This window comes from Mustela nivalis, assembly GCF_964662115.1.
Source record: "Mustela nivalis genome assembly, chromosome: 6".
NCBI lineage: Eukaryota > Metazoa > Chordata > Mammalia > Carnivora > Mustelidae > Mustela > Mustela nivalis.
The window spans coordinates 100,977,619-100,994,717 of record NC_139025.1 but is presented as its reverse complement, the minus strand read 5'-3'; the positions used below and the strand labels follow the sequence as shown (position 1 = coordinate 100,994,717).

General features: G+C 50.9%; 2 protein-coding genes across 23 annotated transcripts in view; one reads left to right on the top strand and one right to left on the bottom strand.

Moving 5' to 3' along the window:
• DIS3L (DIS3 like exosome 3'-5' exoribonuclease) overlaps nucleotides 1-17,099 on the top strand; it is a 434,009-nt gene that overhangs the window by 19,009 nt on the left and 397,901 nt on the right. The gene's annotated exons all lie outside the window — the stretch shown is intronic.
• The window catches only part of MEGF11 (multiple EGF like domains 11), a 346,208-nt gene that overhangs the window by 9,951 nt on the left and 319,158 nt on the right, over nucleotides 1-17,099 (bottom strand). For 5 of the 22 annotated variants that reach the window (XM_082737052.1, XM_082737054.1, XM_082737053.1 and 2 more), the window contains exons 16-24: nucleotides 14,778-14,906; nucleotides 13,643-13,771; nucleotides 13,015-13,143; nucleotides 12,345-12,473; nucleotides 10,659-10,895; nucleotides 9,017-9,135; nucleotides 6,982-7,048; nucleotides 6,268-6,369; nucleotides 3,712-3,768 (exon numbers count right to left, since the gene is read on the bottom strand). In XM_082737052.1, the coding sequence (XP_082593178.1) occupies nucleotides 3,712-3,768; nucleotides 6,268-6,369; nucleotides 6,982-7,048; nucleotides 9,017-9,135; nucleotides 10,659-10,895; nucleotides 12,345-12,473; nucleotides 13,015-13,143; nucleotides 13,643-13,771; nucleotides 14,778-14,906 (1,098 nt within the window). Of the gene's footprint in view, nucleotides 1-2,023; nucleotides 2,836-3,022; nucleotides 3,356-3,711; nucleotides 3,769-4,233; nucleotides 4,278-6,267; nucleotides 6,370-6,981; nucleotides 7,049-9,016; nucleotides 9,136-10,658; nucleotides 10,896-12,344; nucleotides 12,474-13,014; nucleotides 13,144-13,642; nucleotides 13,772-14,777; nucleotides 14,907-17,099 lie in introns of those variants that run through there. The other 17 variants (XM_082737066.1, XM_082737058.1, XM_082737063.1 and 14 more) reach the window with 15 other exon arrangements.

The window sequence follows — 17,099 nt, the reverse complement described above, 5'->3', positions numbered from 1 at the left end:
CTAGGTAGGCATTGTGACGGGCCACTATTGACCTTGATCATGTGACTATGGGCTAACTGAAACTGAGGAAAGAGAAACTACAGATAAGGGGGACAACTGCAAATAGTCTGCTGTGCAATAGGGGATGCCCTAAGTGAATAAAAGAGAAGTTGGGTTTGGGGGGGGGGGATTTGTTTCTCCTGAAGCTGTACCTTCCATAAAGGGACCAGAGGGAAAGAAAGGATGGAGAATTCTGTGTTGTGATTTGAGGTGGTCAGAAGAGGGTGTTGGATTATGGAATAATCTGGATTCTATTTGTGGGAACTGGAGGGAGGAAAGGGCAGGGCTAGCTGGAAAACTTACACTTTAGAAAGCTATTCGCCTCTTCAGCTGAGTCATCTACCTGCCTGCCCTCAGGGAGGGTGGGGTAGGGGAAGAGCAACCAGCCCCTCTGAGATACTTCCTTGTCTTTTTATAGCCCCGCCCCCCCAACCAGTCCCTGCCCTTGGGGCATTTTGCAAGGACAGGGGAAGCGTCCACCAAAGCTACTTAAGCTTTGGGGAGTCACTCCTCCAAGGCCTGTAATTAGCATCAGGACTGAAGGTTTAGCTTTGTAATGCCTTGCTGTTTGTTCTCACCTTATTCCCACCTCTCCCAAATCACACACAGTCTTCTTACCCTCAGATGCTGAAGGGGCTTTGGAATGAGCCTAAAAACATTCATTTTATAAAGGAAGCAGCAAATCCAGAGAGAGGAAATGATTTTCCAAGGCCACCTAGTGAGTGGGACTGGAACTTTCAGGTTCACCCAAACATCTAGGTAAAGTCAGTATTTCACACTTGGGGAAAACCCTGGCACTGAACATGTTTCTTCTCAGCCTATGACTATTATTAGAAAGCCACACTGCCTTTTCTCTTCCTGGGCCCTAGGTTAGCATTCTTTACTTCATTGAGAGACAAGGATATGGTGAGAAGAAAAGGGAGATTTCAGAGTCAGAAGGAGAACTACACTGGCTAAAAATAGTTTTCAGGATATCACTGGACTCCTCACTATCTGGGAACCCAAAGTTATTGCAAGGAGACCTGTGGAGGCTGGATTAACAAGGAGCATACAGGTGGCTTCCCTGTGGCAGCACCAGTGGGATTCAGGATTTCAGGATCATAAAGGTGAAGGAGAGTGCCAGGGAGGATTTCTTCTGTAGCACTTTAAAATGCCTGACAGGGAATTAAACATTAAGGCAGTTTGTTACAGTATCATTGTGTTGAGGGGGGAAGGGGAGATGGACAGATGTTTAGAGGTAAAATGGGGTTAGCGCAGCAAGTAGTGCATGGTGGTGTTCAACTTTGGGATGACAGCGGAGGGCTGAAGAAAAGTAACAAGGGCAAGAAGGAGCACTGGCTGAATTAGGACATGGAGGGGGCCGTAGAAATGGTGCTAGTACAACAAACCTCATCGTTCTAATGGAGGTAGAAAAATCAAACACAGGAAATAACAGTGTGACCCAGTCAGTGTCACACACAGTAAGAACTAGGACTCGAATCCAAAACTTCCAGGCCAGGGTCTTGCCCGTTGAGTTTAGAGAGCACTCAGACTCTTCACTGTTAACGGGTCTCATTTGGTTTAGCCCAATAGTTTTAGGAAGTAATTTCGTTCCTGGTACAGACTAGTTTATTAAATGTTTGTTTATCAGCCAGTTAGTGGGATTTATTCCATGTCTTTGATAAGTATTTCTGTAAAGTTCCAAACTGTGACATTTCATTTTCCTCTTCTTGAATTCTCTTGTTCTGGTGTGTTGGTTCCCAGCCTCTGTTGGCATATGTACCTAGGCAGCCTGCTTATCTCTCTAATTTAAGGAGTGATTATAGTCAGTGGTGAAACAAAATCTGGCCTTCCCTGCACTTACGGGCTCAGATACATGATCCCACAAAACAGGAATGAATGACGCTGAGGCAGAGACACTGCCCTCCTTAGCTTTGTTACACATTTATGGTTTCGAGTCTGAAAGCAGTCACCCTAATCGCAATGCATGGGACAACGAAGTGCATAGGAGAGTTATGTGCTCATTTATTGAACTGTCTGGGCCTGTCTGAGCTTACTCATGCTTGAGTCATGCATATTTTCGGAGCTGGAAAGTCTCTTAAGAGATCTTTCTGCACAGTCCCCACACCTCTTTGAGAAAGAAACTGAGAGGTCTTGGGTCACAGTGATAAAACAGTAAAGCTTTCTCTTCTTAGCTTCACCTCACCACTGTATCATTCACTATGGTAATGGTGCTTACCTCCATTTGGATGGTTTGAGTCAATACACAGAAAATGGCCAGAATTGATGTTCCCAAGGGAGTAGTGAACTTTGGCTGTCCAGAAGCCAAGAGGTGACTGACCTCCTGTTCTCAGATTGTTCTCTTGGGCTACACATCCTGACATGTTCATGGAGACCCTTCCTGCTCTCTTGCTCAGAACGACCCCCTAGCTCGCTCCACTGCTGATAACCATTCCACTGATGGCTACAGATGACTGGCTCTCCTTGGTTAGGAAATGGTTGTGGCTCAGGTATAACTAAGGCTAAGTCTGAAAAACCAGAACAGTAATCCAGGAAATCTGGGTCAGTCTAGGCAAGTGGTTCCCAAGTATTAGTTGGATGACATATGCTGCCCAAGAATGCCCTGAAGTACTAATAACAAATGGAGACTCCAGGACTCTAGATTACTCCTTCAGAGTCTTGGCAATAGGGGGTGTGGACCTCTGTATGTTTAAGAAGCTTTCCAGGTGGTCTTGGTGCACGGCTAGATCTGTGATAGCCACTGGGATCTTTGCTGTTGATCGTCTCTTTCAGCGTGGCTGAGACTCCTAAATAGACCTCAGAGACAAAAGGACAGCCCTATTACATTAGTACAACCCTTTAGAAGAGGCAAAAAACACTTCCCATCTGATTTTTATTAGATACTCATAATCTTATTAGACATTAGGATAGTCATTAGACTACAGGATAGGCATAATTACCCTGACCTTGCAGATGAGGAAACTGGGCCTTGGAGTGCTCCCAGTCTAGGGTCACAGTTAATACTTAATAAAGTAGTAAGTGACATAGTTCCAAAGCCACCTATTTCACACATTCTGTTATTGAAATGTAGGGCCTAAGCCGAGGGCAGGACCTGACCTTCATCCTTGGTTTCACTTACAGACTTCCTAGAAGGATGATCCAACTTACAGTTCCCATGTGCTTGGGATTAGTCCCGACCTCCCCGCTCTCAGGGGCAGAGATCTCGAGGGTGCAGTGCCATACAGTATTAACGCTAGGTATTATTTTCATTCCTTGTGCTCCAGAAAGCCAGCAGGTGCAGGGTGGCAGTCCTCGCCAGCACAACGACAGGAGGCCTCTGGGGCAGGTAGATTGACTTTATTTCAGAATTTATAATCAATTTAACTCATACTAATTGGCTGGATAATGACATTCTACATTTCCGAAGACATTTAGCTGGTATCTATAAAAAACCCAGAAGCGCTTGCTAAGCAGGTGCAACTTAAATCGAAATATAAATTCATTATTATTATGATTGCTCCTCCTGAGCAGAGCTACCCAGCAGCCCCAGGTCCTGTGGTCTTTTTACTTTGGGGGGGAGTGAGGTAAGGGATGTGCGCAGTGTCTCTCTGGTAGAATTCCTGGTCATTTCACATCTGTACTGTTTATCTTGCTAAGCCCTTTCTAATGGGGCGTCAGGATTGGATACTCTACCTTTGAAGCCTTTGTCCATAATGTATGTGTTCTGACGTCTATCCATTCCACAAGCACCTGCATTAAAATAGTATAAAGAGAGAAATGGGGTGAGTGATACTTACTTAGACCGCATATGTTTTTGCTTTATTTTTTCTTGCCTTTTTTTTTCTCCCTCCCCTACCCATTAAATTAGTTTTTTAGTGCTAGAGGATTATTCTGGGTTTAATCTACTCTAAATCATTTGGACCATGCAGGAATTCTTACAGGGTTCAGAAGCATTAGTGGTGAGCTACAGCGCCCCCTGGCATGTGCCGCCTGCTTCCTCTTTAACCTTACTCTGAGGGGTGTGTCTCCCTCTTCCACCAGGTGGTCACAGGCAGTTCTCATGCCATCTGCAGTCACTATAGGTGAAGTTCCAAGCTCCAGAAGTACAGGGACAAGGAATGAATCAGGGCCAGTTCTAGCTTAGGGAAGGGGTGCATGACATTCCAAATCCCAGTTCTTTTGGATCTTAGAATGGCGTTGAAGACTGTTTCTTACCTCTCAGCTCTGGTCCTGCCTCCTCTCCTGGATCTGAAGCTTGACTGAAGGGAACCAGAGAGGGAAGGGGACTGGTGGCTGAGATTCTTGATTAGTCATCTTTCCAGGATATAATCACTCCCCTCCATGGTCCGCTGTCTTAGTTACCCATTTTGGGGAGTGGACCATTTATATATAATTGAGAGTTGTCTTTGAAAAGCATTACTAGTGTTCTTAATCCGGAAGGATTTTTCTCCCTTTTGGCTGTCAGTTTATCCAGCTCCTACAATGCATGGTCCTAAAGCTGTAGCCAGAGGCAGGACATTAAACTTCAGGGACCAAGCTCAGGTTCTTTGTTGCTGGTGATACCAGAAAAGAAGCTGTCTGGCATTTTTAGGTTGAGAACTGCGATGACTCTTGCTCAAAGTCCATTTTTTTTTTTTTTTTCAGCTTTTAACTGAGGACATACTATCAGGCAAGGTATGCATGAAGTAATTACTGAAGTACAATATGACTCCACTCGGCTCTCCCTGTTTTGGACACTGAAGGCCAACCCAATGTTGTTTAGATATATCCCCATACCATTACCTCCTCCACTGAGTTCCTAAGTTCAGTTTGTAGGAATCTGTTTTAATCTGCCTGCCTTCCCCACATTACTGACTGGTAAGGCAGAACCAGTCCAAGTTTTCTTCTGGTTTGCTGTTCTCCTAAAAGGCCTATAGGTACCTGTGCCCTTCAGAAATATGATTAGCAGTGTGTATCTCTGGCATCAGTTGGCATCCCTTTATACTAGACAAGGGCTTCCTTCACCCTCCCTGAGGCTGTTAACTTGTCCAGGAAACTGAGGCCCAAAGAGGGGCAGTGACTTGTCTGACACCACATGAACTAGAAACTGGATCTCCCTAAGTATTCTCTTCCATTAGCCACCAGCCTGCCTTAGTGTAAGCCACAAAATGATAGCATGGGGTGGCTCTGGCTACACTGTAGAGTGTATATCTCTGAAGCGGGGAGAAATCTGGGCTGAGCCCAGACCATGCGCCCCTGGGGAAAGACATACAGCATGGTGGTAGTATGCGTGTGTGGCAGGGGTGGGAGGAAGGTGTGTGTGTTTGGGGGGGTGGTGGTAAATGGTTGTATTTGGTGAGGTTATTGAAAGATCTAGACGCGGCCAGGGGACCCACAGCCAAGAGCACAGACTCCTAGGTGCAGACTCAGAGTCTTTGCAGTCCACAGCTGCTCAGCAGGCAGATAAATTCAGAACCTTCATGCTTCTTAGTGCTATTGCACCCAGGATTGGCAGAGCTGCATTTCCTTGAGCTCTAGAAACCAGCCAGAGCCCGAGGGTTCTCCAGTATACTAAGGTCCTGCCTGAGAGGCCACTTGTTAGGGAGGCTGTATTCTCTGTTAATTTCTTATGCTTAGTTCCTATGGTACCTATTTCTATAACTCCACATCCTCCCACAGCAGGACTGACTTTGCAAGTCTGCTTTTTTCATCTTCCCTAAGCCACTAGCCTGAGCTTAATACAGAGCAGAGAGGATGACGGTGGGCACATCTTACCCCAGCCTCTCCAGATCCCTGCTTGACAACCCTACCGTATGATCTGGGAGAGCTTGACCTGAGCCACTGGTGGGTCTAGGGTCTCTCTCTCTGGAGGACACCGGGCTTGTCATCCACACTCATAGGGCTCAGAGAACCCCATAGGTGTTCCCATTCTCAAGTCATTTCTCAGTGGTTTAGGGTTGTATTCTGTGGCCTGTAGGGAGTACAATTATGTTGTGTCCCTTTCACGTAATACCTGTCAGTTTGTCCACACCCACTGACCATGACAGGAGCAGAAGGGGTGATGGGGATGAATCCAGGCAAGCTTCCTTTAGATACGGGATTGGGTTTATAGACTAACCTTGTTGGGAAGGATGAGGGCCCAAAAGGGAGAGTTCTGGGACCATGCAGGTGAGTCAAGGGGCAGGAAGGGGGGTAGGGCAGGTGCTGGGTCTGAGCTGTTAGGAAAGCCTAGGGAGCCCAGTGGGTAGAGGGTAGGGCTGGGGGTCTAACCTGGTGAGTGTGGCTCAGCGGGGCGGCTGAGGTGTCTAAGTTCAATGTAGAAGTCCTCGGGCGGGTACCTGGCCTCCAGGGCACTGATCTGGAAATGGGAGTCTAGTGAGAGGAATGACAGGGAGCAGCCATTATTCCCAGGGCCCTGGTATGGCAGGGTGGGGAGTATGGAGGGGGTCAGGGTTGGGCAGGCTGGAAGGAGTCAGGGCCCCGATGTATAATATCTAGAGAGATAAGGCCAGGGCATCTATTAGAGTTGAGGCCATCTACCTTTCCTCTCTCGCTACCCCTGCCCACCCCCCCAACCGCTGGAATTGATACCCACTAGGGCAGTGGGGCAGAGGAAGGAAGCCCTTGGAAAGGAGTACCTTGGCAGGGCCTGGCTCAGGCAAGGGTCCCTTTCCCAAACGGTGAATAAATCTCTTGCCCACATCTGGAAGCCCCACATCCAGGCCCTAGCTGCCTCCTTTGTGGTCCACAGATCATAGCCACTCTCCCCTACTAGAAATGAAGGACATCCTGGGCTTCATTTGCTTATGAGAACTGAAAACAAGGGCTTGAGTTTCCTCACACCCCTTCTCCCTGGGGGAACCCATGCTCAGGATTCATCTACTAACCTCCTCTCTTAGAGCTAGGACAGAGACCCTTTCAATGTGGAAAAAGGAGAACAGGTGGGACATGATGGCAGGGGATTAGACTCAAGCCACTACTGACCTAACACGTTCACAAAGCTGTAGGGGGTCCAGCCTGTTGTGTCTCTGTCAAGGGACTTGTTACTGAGCTGTTTGGAGAGTAGGAGAGCAAGTTAATCCCTTTGCTCCCGAGGTGCCCCTGCCCAGCCTTCACTTTGTCCAGCCTTGCGTACCCACCCCGTGATGATCCTGACCCAGCTACACCTCAGATAATTGAAGGGAAGGAAGAGCTAGGTGCACCAGGGCATGACTGAGATCAGTGGCAGTGGAATCTACCCCCTTCTAAGCTGTCTGGCTGAAGTTATAGGGTTCCCAGCCCTTGGGACAAAGTAGGGCAGGGCCGCGCAAGAGCCAAGAAGTGGCCTGAGCCTAGCTGGCTGGCCCTGACAGGGAAGTAGGTCAGCTAGGTGGGACTGAGCTATAGGAGAACTGGCTGTGGCAGTGTCTCAGATGCAACTTGAGGCCATCGCCAGTACAAAGGGAGGTGCTAAGGCTGTCTGCCACATCGTGGTCACCCCTGCTACCTGACCTGGCCTGTTGGGGAGAGGCTCCCTTCTGTGAGCAAGGGAAAGGCTTGTCCTTCGCATTATTTGTTTCTGACTTGCTGCAGCCTTGATAATATGGGTCTAGTGAATAAGCAAGAGCCTCATACTAGGAAAATCCAGAGTCCCTTCCCTCAGCTTCCATCTCCTCAGACAAGCCTAAAGCTGAAGCTGGGAATGAGAGTCCAAGCTGAGGAGTAACACAGGAAGAGGGACCAAAGCTGTGGGGCTGAGGGCTACAGACTTTGCACGGGGGCCTCGGGACATACTGTTTACAGCCCTTCCCTTTCATACGAAAACTGAGGCTGAGAACAAGTGGCAGAAAGTGGCCTTGGCCTTCTGGTTTGACTGTGGTTGCCCCTGTGTTATGTTAGGGGGTTCAAGCTGAACTGCCACCAGACTTGTGGACTGGTGGACATTTTCTGTGGGGCCACAGGATAAAAGGATTCCCAGAGCTCTAGGGCAGAGGCTTGGAACATGAAAACTGCTTCTGTCCATCTTTCCTGTACAGGAGGCCAGGAGCCCTGCAATTGCCCTCCTCATGGTCCTGCTATCATATGTATGCGTGTGAAGGGGTGTGTGTGTGTGTGTGTGTGTGTGTGTGTGTGTGCGCGCGCGTGCATATGCTTAGGTGGTGTCAGGAGGTGTGCAGCGGGAGCCTGTCAGACCTTTTGGTCCTTGAGGCTGTTGACATTTCCGAACCTCTTGCTCTCCCCAGTACAGGTCCAGGCACACCACTGGCGGCCGGGGTGGGGGTGGGGGATTGTTGCTCCCTACCCATGTGTGCCGAAACATCCTTGCCTGAGGGCCTGTGATTTATTAAAAGAGGAGATCTTGCCACCAGCCAGGGTTATGCTGGGAGCAGCAAAGGGTGGACCCTGTCCGGGCTGGTGCACACCTGTCCTTGAAGGCCTGAAGGGTTCGCTGTCAATGAATTGGCTACGACTGATGTTTGGGTTTCCTGTCTCTTGTGTTGGTTCTGATTGCAAAATATGGTAGCAGGTATGTAGCAATGACGTGTCTGCCAGATATAAGGGCATCTTGGTGGTACCTGAGTACCAGTGGTTACTCTCTAAGGTGCTGTTTGCATGTGTGGTGTTGGAAATGCTCTGCAGTGATTGGTGGTAGGTGGTGCAGTGTTTTGATTACATACGTTATAGAGCAAAAATGGCTGCATGGTTATCTGAGAAGGCTCTACGTGCCGATCACATGATTTGGTACCAGTTCGTTACACACGGGTGCGGGGGTGTATTTCCTATTGAGGGATGCTGTAGGTTGGTTACATGTGATGTCTGCTGGTTAGATGGCACTTGTTAGTTCCATGTAACCTGCTGGCTTCCTGTTAAATGCTTCACAGAGTGTTTATATGTCCTATGGATCACAGGGCTGTGTTTAATGTATTGGCAGTTGGTTCTATATGAACCCTCCAGCTGGGGTGTGGTTCCTTCTTGGGCAGAGGTGAGGGTTCCCTGGGAGGACAGTGGGTAGGGGGCTGGGGAGTCGGGGACCCGGTACCTTGGTGGGGCTGTTCCTGTCCAGAGTGCTGGCCTGGCTGGTGGCAGGCCCCCCGCACGCCAGTGCGTGGTAGCTGGAATTGGAAAAGCACTGGGCATGGCTGCTACTTTGAGACAAATCTGGGAAGAGAACAAGGTGCCACACCATCATATCCCTGCCTCTGGCATGAGACACTCCAATATTAACACTTGAGCTGAGCAGCCTTGGGAGTGCTCTGCAAAGAGAGACACCTAAGTCCCCCATCCCCCAAGCTTTCTGGTATCCACTACCCCCACAGAAGTCTGTAGAGCTACTTTGCCTCTTTCTTCACAGTGTCCCTCCCTGCAGGGCATGTCAGGCTTGCGGGTGTGGAGGGTGGCACCCAGCAACTAGAACATGGAGAGGAGTGTTGGCTTTGACAGCCTCCTATGTCCCTGAGCTGCTGCATAGGGCTGTGCTGGCTTCCCCTGCCTCCTTCCAGAGATCTCTCCCAGCAATGAGGCCATAAAGAGAATCCCTCTCCTCTCAGCCCCAGCTGAGAATCTTACAGATTCCAGGACCCCTCCATAGTGTAGGGGAATTCCAGTGGAGTGATGTGGGAAAACTGGCCAGACTTACTCATTACAGGCATAGAAGAAAATCCCCTAATCCTCTCTGGGCTTGTGATTTCGTCAGGGGATATTTGCTTTGGCTGAAACCCAGGGAGACAAGTAGGCCAGGAGCTCTTTGAAGGCAGGGTCTGTACCTGGACTACCCCTGTCTACCCTGTAGTACCTCGCATAGAGTGGGCACATGGTGGGCAGTACTTAGCAGGAATGGGCTGATGTGATCTTGGTTTTCTAAGTCCAAGATGCTGGAGGCTGCATGGAGCCAGCTGGAGAAAGTGATCATCCTTGTGCCTACCCAGACAGGCCCAGTGTCCTGTGGCCCAGGGCTTTGGGCAATTTCAGAGCATTTTGACCTCTTCCGTTTGACTAAATATAAAGCTAAAAGCCTCCTTTCTAAGGCAACAGTCCCAGGTTCAGGAGAAAGGAAGGAATCTGGCCCCAAAACCCCACCTCCATCTGTTTCAGACTCTAGATAGAATGCCCATTGGAGATACTACCACGTTTGTGGACATACTGGGTCATTGCCCAAACTTTCAACTCTCCCCCACCCCGAGTCAGACACCATCACCTTCTAATGTATTAAGAGGGCCCTTCTAACTCTGGAAACTGGGAGGGAGGGTGCTCTGAGGCCTTCAACAAGGAAGCAAAGATGGAACAGGGCTTGGAAACAGCCCCAGGGCCAGTTTCTTGAGGTGGCTCAGGCACTGGGCTGAGAAGAGGTTACCCTTGAGAGTTTAGGAAAGTTACTGTTCCTATGACCAAAGCCTGGTGAGAAAGATGGGAAGGAAGCTCTGGGGAAACGGAAGGAGACTCCTAACATAGCTGCTCAGAGCTAGGCACCCAGGAAATGACAATCTCATAAAACCCCATCTACTTTTCCCAAGTAGGTTTTTGCTCTCCACCCCCACTATCTCTCCAAGAGAGTCTGAGCATCGAGCCGCAGCAGGCAATCCTACAAGCATGACCACCCACGTTCAGCAGTAAACCCGGGTGCCCAGGATATCATGTGGCTCCTCCTGGGGTAGGAGAGGGGACGCTGGGGGCATAGCCCTTACCTGAAAGCGAGTAGTCAGTGCTGGTCATCCTCATGGCAGGTGTATAGGAGACACGGGGCGCCAGGTCACGGCCTTTCTCTTTCTGTCGCCGCCGGCGCCAAGCAAACAGGCCTAGCAGCACCACAATGAGGAACAACAAGAGGACGATGCCCGTGACCGCACCCACCGAGTGTCGCTCTGCACCTAGCGCTGGGCTGATCTTGGTGTAGGGATTCAGCTCCTCCATCATGAGGGCAGCTGCGGATGGAGAGGGAGGACCTGAGTCTGGGGCAGGCCTGCTTGCTCTGCAGATCCTGGCCCAGGGCCTAGATTCCTCTAAATTTAGGGGACCTGGGTTCTGGTCTTTGGCCCTGTTCTTCAATCCCTGTGTGATCCTATCCCTCACTGTGCCTGTTTCTTCAACTACCTCCAGAGGATGGAGTTCCAGGTTTATGACAAAGAACAAATGTGATCATGGATGGCAAATAAAATAACAACGAATGTTTACTGAGTACTTTGTTCTAAAAAGTGAGTTAGAGATATTCACTGATTTGATCTTCCCAGCAGCCATAGGAGATAGGGACTATTTAATTATTTCCCTTGCACAGATGAAGAAACTGAGTCATCGCAAGGTTAGATAACTTACCCAAGATCATATAACCAGTAACTGGTAAAGTCAGGTTCCTCAGGAGTTGGGAAAAATTGGACTCAGGCCATGTCCTTGCTTATCAGCTGTGTGACTCTAAGTCCTCCGTTCGCTCATTTGTAACATGGGGACAGTAAATCCCACCCTTCGCAGGGAACCATGAGCACCGTATGACAGACTGGCAACAAGAGGGTGCCTTTGTGCCCAGGAATACTGTCCACAGAACCCCTCTTGATGATGGATGTGTGGGCTAACTCTCCACGCTGATGCTAAGCCCATGGTGGAGGTCATCCTGCTGGCCGGCTCTCCTTGGCCATCATCAGCAACTGGCCAAACGGAGCTAGCCAGCATCCTCAGGGAAATAACGCCCTGCATTATCATTCTAAATAGCATCAGAATGCAATGGAAATGCCTTTGGCCCCCTTTCTGTTATGTGAGTAAATTGAAAGCCTATTTCTTACTCCCCATCTTCTAGAACAAACAATATATTCCCTTATTTTCTTGCAGTACTTCACAAGGGGTTTGTATGTATACAGAATCATTTACTGAGTGCTTGCTTATGTGCCAGGACTGTGCCAAGTTCTCTATATTGTCTCAACTTGGTCCTCACAACCATACTATGGGGTGTCCTCTGTAGACCTGGAGCCAGGGTTAAGCCCTTTTGGGCTCCTTGGCCCTCAAAAGAGCCTTGTCTTGTGCTCGAAGACAAGGATTACTCTCTTCCCACTTCGCATGTGGAATAATAAGCCCAGTAAAAGGAAATGACCTGCCTAGGACATCTAGCAGGTAATGACACAACCAGAACTGGGCCTATCTTCAACTGTCCATTGACCCTTCCACAGGACGAGCTTGTGGTTCCCCTTGTTTGACTCACAGGAAACTTGTCAAGGATGAGCTTGGGGAAGCCGTGACCGAGAGGCTCCTGCACCACCTGCCTCCCTGCAATACACCCCTTCTGCTTTCCTTCCAAAACTGAATAAAGGAAAGTCGCAAGCTGTCATTCCCACTGGAATCTCCCTAGGTCCTAGCCCCCGGCCTAGGGACTCTCCACCTATGTATACCTTGGTCACACCGGATTCCTTTGAATCCTGAGCTGCAATAACAGGTGCCAGTGACGTGGTCACAGGTGGCATTGTTCATGCACTCACACAGCTGCTGACACCCATAGCCAAAGGTTCCCGGCGCACATCCTGTAGAGCATGAAGAAGAAATGGACAGACGGTGAGACACACCCACTCTCCCCCTGCCACATGGGGCCAGCTGTGATTAGGCATTTCCAACTGTAGGAGTAAAACCTATTTCCCTGTGGCTCCCACTGTGGGCTGGTTTGATTCTTGGGGGTGGACGGAGCACCTCTGCCCTGAGTGTGGGGGACATCCACTTCCACTTCCTCTGTACTTGACACACATACGCAGCATCTTCTGCATGCGGGGCCCTGAGCTGGGCACCACTGAGGCTTCAGAGAACTGAAGATCTGCCTCCCTTTATTCCCTCAGGCCTCCGTTCTGCTCTCAGCACCACTCCCAGCTGGAGGAAGCCTCGCTACAAACATCCATGTAGGCATGACCCTCTTTAGCCCTGTTTCTTGGAAGCTGCTCCAGAAGTCCAGGAACAGGAAGGGGACAGCCCTGAATGAGTAGACTGGCGGGGGTCGGGGTGAGGCTTCCCTGGCAGGAGGCCGATGCCTGGCACCAACACCAAGGGGCAGGGGTAGGGATAGGGACAGCTTACTCTGCTCACAGTGGCGCCCGGTGAAGCCCGTGCGGCAGGTGCACTTGCCGCTGATGTGGTCACAGCTGGCGCCGTTCTGACACTGGCACACACGCCCACAGTCCTTCCCATAAAACGCTGCAGGGCAGCCTGGAGAAACAGGGTGGGGACAACTGCAGCAGTACAGTTGGGACCAAACCTGTTATCTGCTGCCTCTCTCTGAGTACAGGGCGAGGCCCTTTGAGACCGAGCACCTCACCTCAGCCATCTCTGCATGGCAGATGCTCAGGCTGAAGGGGTAGGGGTGGCTGTGAGGAGTCCTTTAGACAAAGGTGCCTTAACATGGAGAGGCCAGGCTGGGGTCCGCCTGCTGCGTAGCCACAGACTGCTCCTCCCTCTCTGGGCCCCACTGTCCACGGGCTCAGGTCTTGAGTGCTGGAGCGCCTTAGAGTCCTGACTTCCCAGGACTCGGGGCTCTTCAAGCCCGTGAATCTACCCAGCTTTCCTACTCCTTGGGTGGGGTGGGGGCAGCTGCTGGCCCTTGGGCCTGCGTCGTCCCTCCCTCCACAGGCCTGGACGATGCCCAAGGCAGCCAGCAGGCCGCAGCATGAGACTCCAAATAGCTGGGAGGCCTGGAGGCAGGACTTACGCTGCGTGCAGAAGAGTCCAGTCCAGCCAGGGGTGCAGTGGCAGGTGCCGTCCTCAGCGCTGCAGCTCCCCCCGTTGTGGCAGCTACATGTGTGGAAGCAGGCGGGGCCCCAGAACCCTGGGGGGCAAGCTGGGGGTGGGTGGGATGCACAGGATGAGGGCAAGGCAGAGCGAAGCAGACAGAAAAGGAGAGAGGAAGGGGGATGGCCCATCAGCTGAGATGCCACCACACGCCCAGCTGGTATTCCCCGGCTTTCCTGACACGCTGTTCCCGGAACTCCTCCACTCACCTCTTGGCCCACTTACCCGGGATTCCCATGAGGCCCAGATTCTCTGCCCACTCTCCCAGCTCTGAGGGCTCCTGAACTTCCCTTCTTGGGGGACTGGCTGTGATCTGGAGCGTGTGGGTGGGTGTGGTAAACTAAGCATAGCAGTTTACAGTGTGAACACTGTGTTAACTTCCCGTGACGATGGGGGCTTCCCCAGGATAACGGCCTCCCTTCTTTGAGCTGCTGAGCTCCCTGAGGATGACACTTGTGTCTCCACCAGAATGGAACTTCCCTCAGACCCAGTCATCTGACGGGGACCTCACTAGGGGTGCTGTCCCCATCTCACCCATCAGATGGGACGGAGATTAGGTGTCCACCTTTACACTGTGCGGTCTCTGGGTACACCTTCTAAGAACAGCCTCTACAATGCTTGTCCAGGCTATGTGCCCAGGACAGCATTCACATGAGTCACTCAGGGGATGCCCTCACCCCTCTGAGGTGACTGCCCTGGTCTCACCCCATTTTCAAATCCCAGTATGCTAGTCCCTGCCCCTTCTTCCTCCCCAACCAAACCTAAGGGCTACTCCTTACTCAAGTGCTCATGGAGTATTAATTCTCAGTGGCAACAACGGTATTCCCAACAATGTCAGTACCTTTCATCCTAACGGTAATAACACCAACGATCAATCCTAATAACTCATCATGTTAACTGTGGGACTCTAACTGGGACTCAGGTGGACATTCCTGTCTACAGAAGGTTTCAGTCCTAGGAGGTGGAGGCACAGGGGCAAAGAGGTTCCGAGAAGGAGGAGGGTATGTTTTGGGGCCTGACTCCTGGTGGGGGGCATTGCTTGGGCAGCGGCTTACCCTGTGAACAGTCCTTGCCAATCCATCCAGGGAAGCACTGGCAGGAGCCATCGATGGGGCTGCAGGTCCCGTTGTTGGCACAGGAGCAGAGCTGGGCACAGTCTTGCCCAAAGTGCCCTCCAGCACACACTGTGGGCACAGGATAGCCTGGCACCTGCCCTCCCACCTGTTCCCCTCAGACCACCATCCACAGCTGCTGTGCCCCTAGAAGTTCCGGGCCCTAGCTGGGATGGCCCCGGGGCTCCCAGATCTGGGTGGGAACTGCCCACCTCTACAGCCCCATTGTCCTTCTACATCTGCACTTAAATGAGTTCCCCTCTTGGGCCCACAGCTGCATTCCTCTGGAGACTCATTAAATGATCCCCTTTGAAGGCACAGACAGGTAGAGCAGCTAGACTGGGGCCTCACAGATGGAAGCAGTGAGGCTGGGAATCCTGCCTCCGCCCTCCAGCCGGTGCTGCCAACACTGCCCTGCAGCCTTCTGCTGTTACCACATTCTTGCTGGCATCACTGATCCACAGGCACGAGGGTGGACAATGTAGCTGGAAGGAGAGGGACGGGTGCCTGGGGGCAGGTCGGGCTGCAGTTAGATTGTTGGATGACTGTCTCTGCCTCCCATTTCCTGTCTCTCCAAATGCCACCCGTTCCTCAAGCCTTCCTTCGGCCTCTGGACAGCCTTCCTGGGCTCACAAGGTGCTCTCTTCCGCGGAGACCGTGTGGTATTGCACTTTGAGTCCCTTGCAGGGTTGTGGTCCTCACCCTGCCCTGGAGGACTCCTTGGTCCCTAAAGGAAGGGTTGGTTTCCTCAACCAGGCTGCAAGTTTCTGTAGAACTAGGTCTGCGTGTTCCTTGAGCTCCTACCTCTCCTTTCCCTGCAGTTCATCCTCTGCTTCCTACAGCTTGAGCGCTCTAAAGCACAGCTCTCTTCATGGTTCTTCTGTGCCCTGCTCCAACATCCACAGTGGCTCCCACTGCCCCAGAATAAAATCTGCTTCCTAACGATGAACACTTAAGCGACTTCACCTGGAGACGGCCCCTCTCTCCAAGACACAGAAGCCACTGGCCCACACACCACATTCTAATTAACACTCCATGCCTTCGCTCCAGCTGTTCCCCTCCAAAGCTTCCCTGACCCCCCTGTCCAACTGTGGAAATCTTACCCTGCCTATAAGACTCATTTTATTTTTATTTTTATTATTTTTAAGTAGGCTCCATGCCTGGTGTCAATCCCAGGGCAGGGCTTGAACTCAGACTCTTGAGATCAAGACCTGAGATGAGATCAAGAATCAGATGCATGGGGCGCCGCCTGGGTGGCTCAGTAGGTTAAGCCGCTGCCTTCGGCTCAGGTCATGATCTCAGGGTCCTGGGATCGAGTCCCGCATCGGGCTCAGCCAGCTTCCCTCTCTCTCTCTGCCTGCCTCTCCATCTACTTGTGATTTCTCTCTGGCAAATAAATACATAAAATCTTTAAAAAAAAAAAAAAAAAAAGAATCAGATGCATAACCGACTGAGCTACACAGGCACCCCTAAGACTCATTTTAAATGCTACCTTCCCCATGACCCCCTTGTAGTGGGCTGCCAGTCCTTCAATAATCCAGTCTCTTCTTCCTTAGAAGTAGAATCCAGAGTTTTAGCTGGGCTTATGGCCACCTGCAATAATCTTAGGCCATGTGACTACACTCTGGTAAGTAGAAATGCGTGTCTTTCTGTCCATTGCTCATCCTTGTTGAAGGATAATGTGGATTATGGATAAGAACTGTGGAAGAGGGGGCTGGAGTTTATGCAGCTACCTTCCATCAGAGGTGGAGGCCACGTGCCGTGGTTGGCTGAAAAACAGGTCAGAAGGAGGCTGGCCCCTGACCCCTTTGTAATCGACCCTACTTCTGGTCTACTTCTGGATTGCTTCTTGCTTGCTTGCTTGCTTTCTGAGGGAAATAAGTTTTGTCAGTTTCAAGCCAATTATTTGGGGGTTTTTACATCACTTAAAACTGAACTTAATTCTGATTCACCCATCATCTCGGTTCTGGGCAGCTATGTCCCTGTTCGAAGCTCCAGACTCTGTTAGTTTCTTCCCTGGTCTTCTGTTACTGTGACTTGTGAGCTGATTTCAGGCCAGGCCTGAGTTCTGCCCATGTCTTTGTCTTCCACGATGCCCAGAAAAAGCAGGCATGGTGGCTGAATGTATGGAAGTAAACTGGACCCCCCACAACCCCCAGGTCCTGCTGGGTAAGACTGAGCTCCAAATGCCCCCCTTAGACCACAGGCTTAGTGAGGGCAGGGGACTTGGCTCTCTTGTTCTTTGCTGTGTCTGAGTGCCTAGCA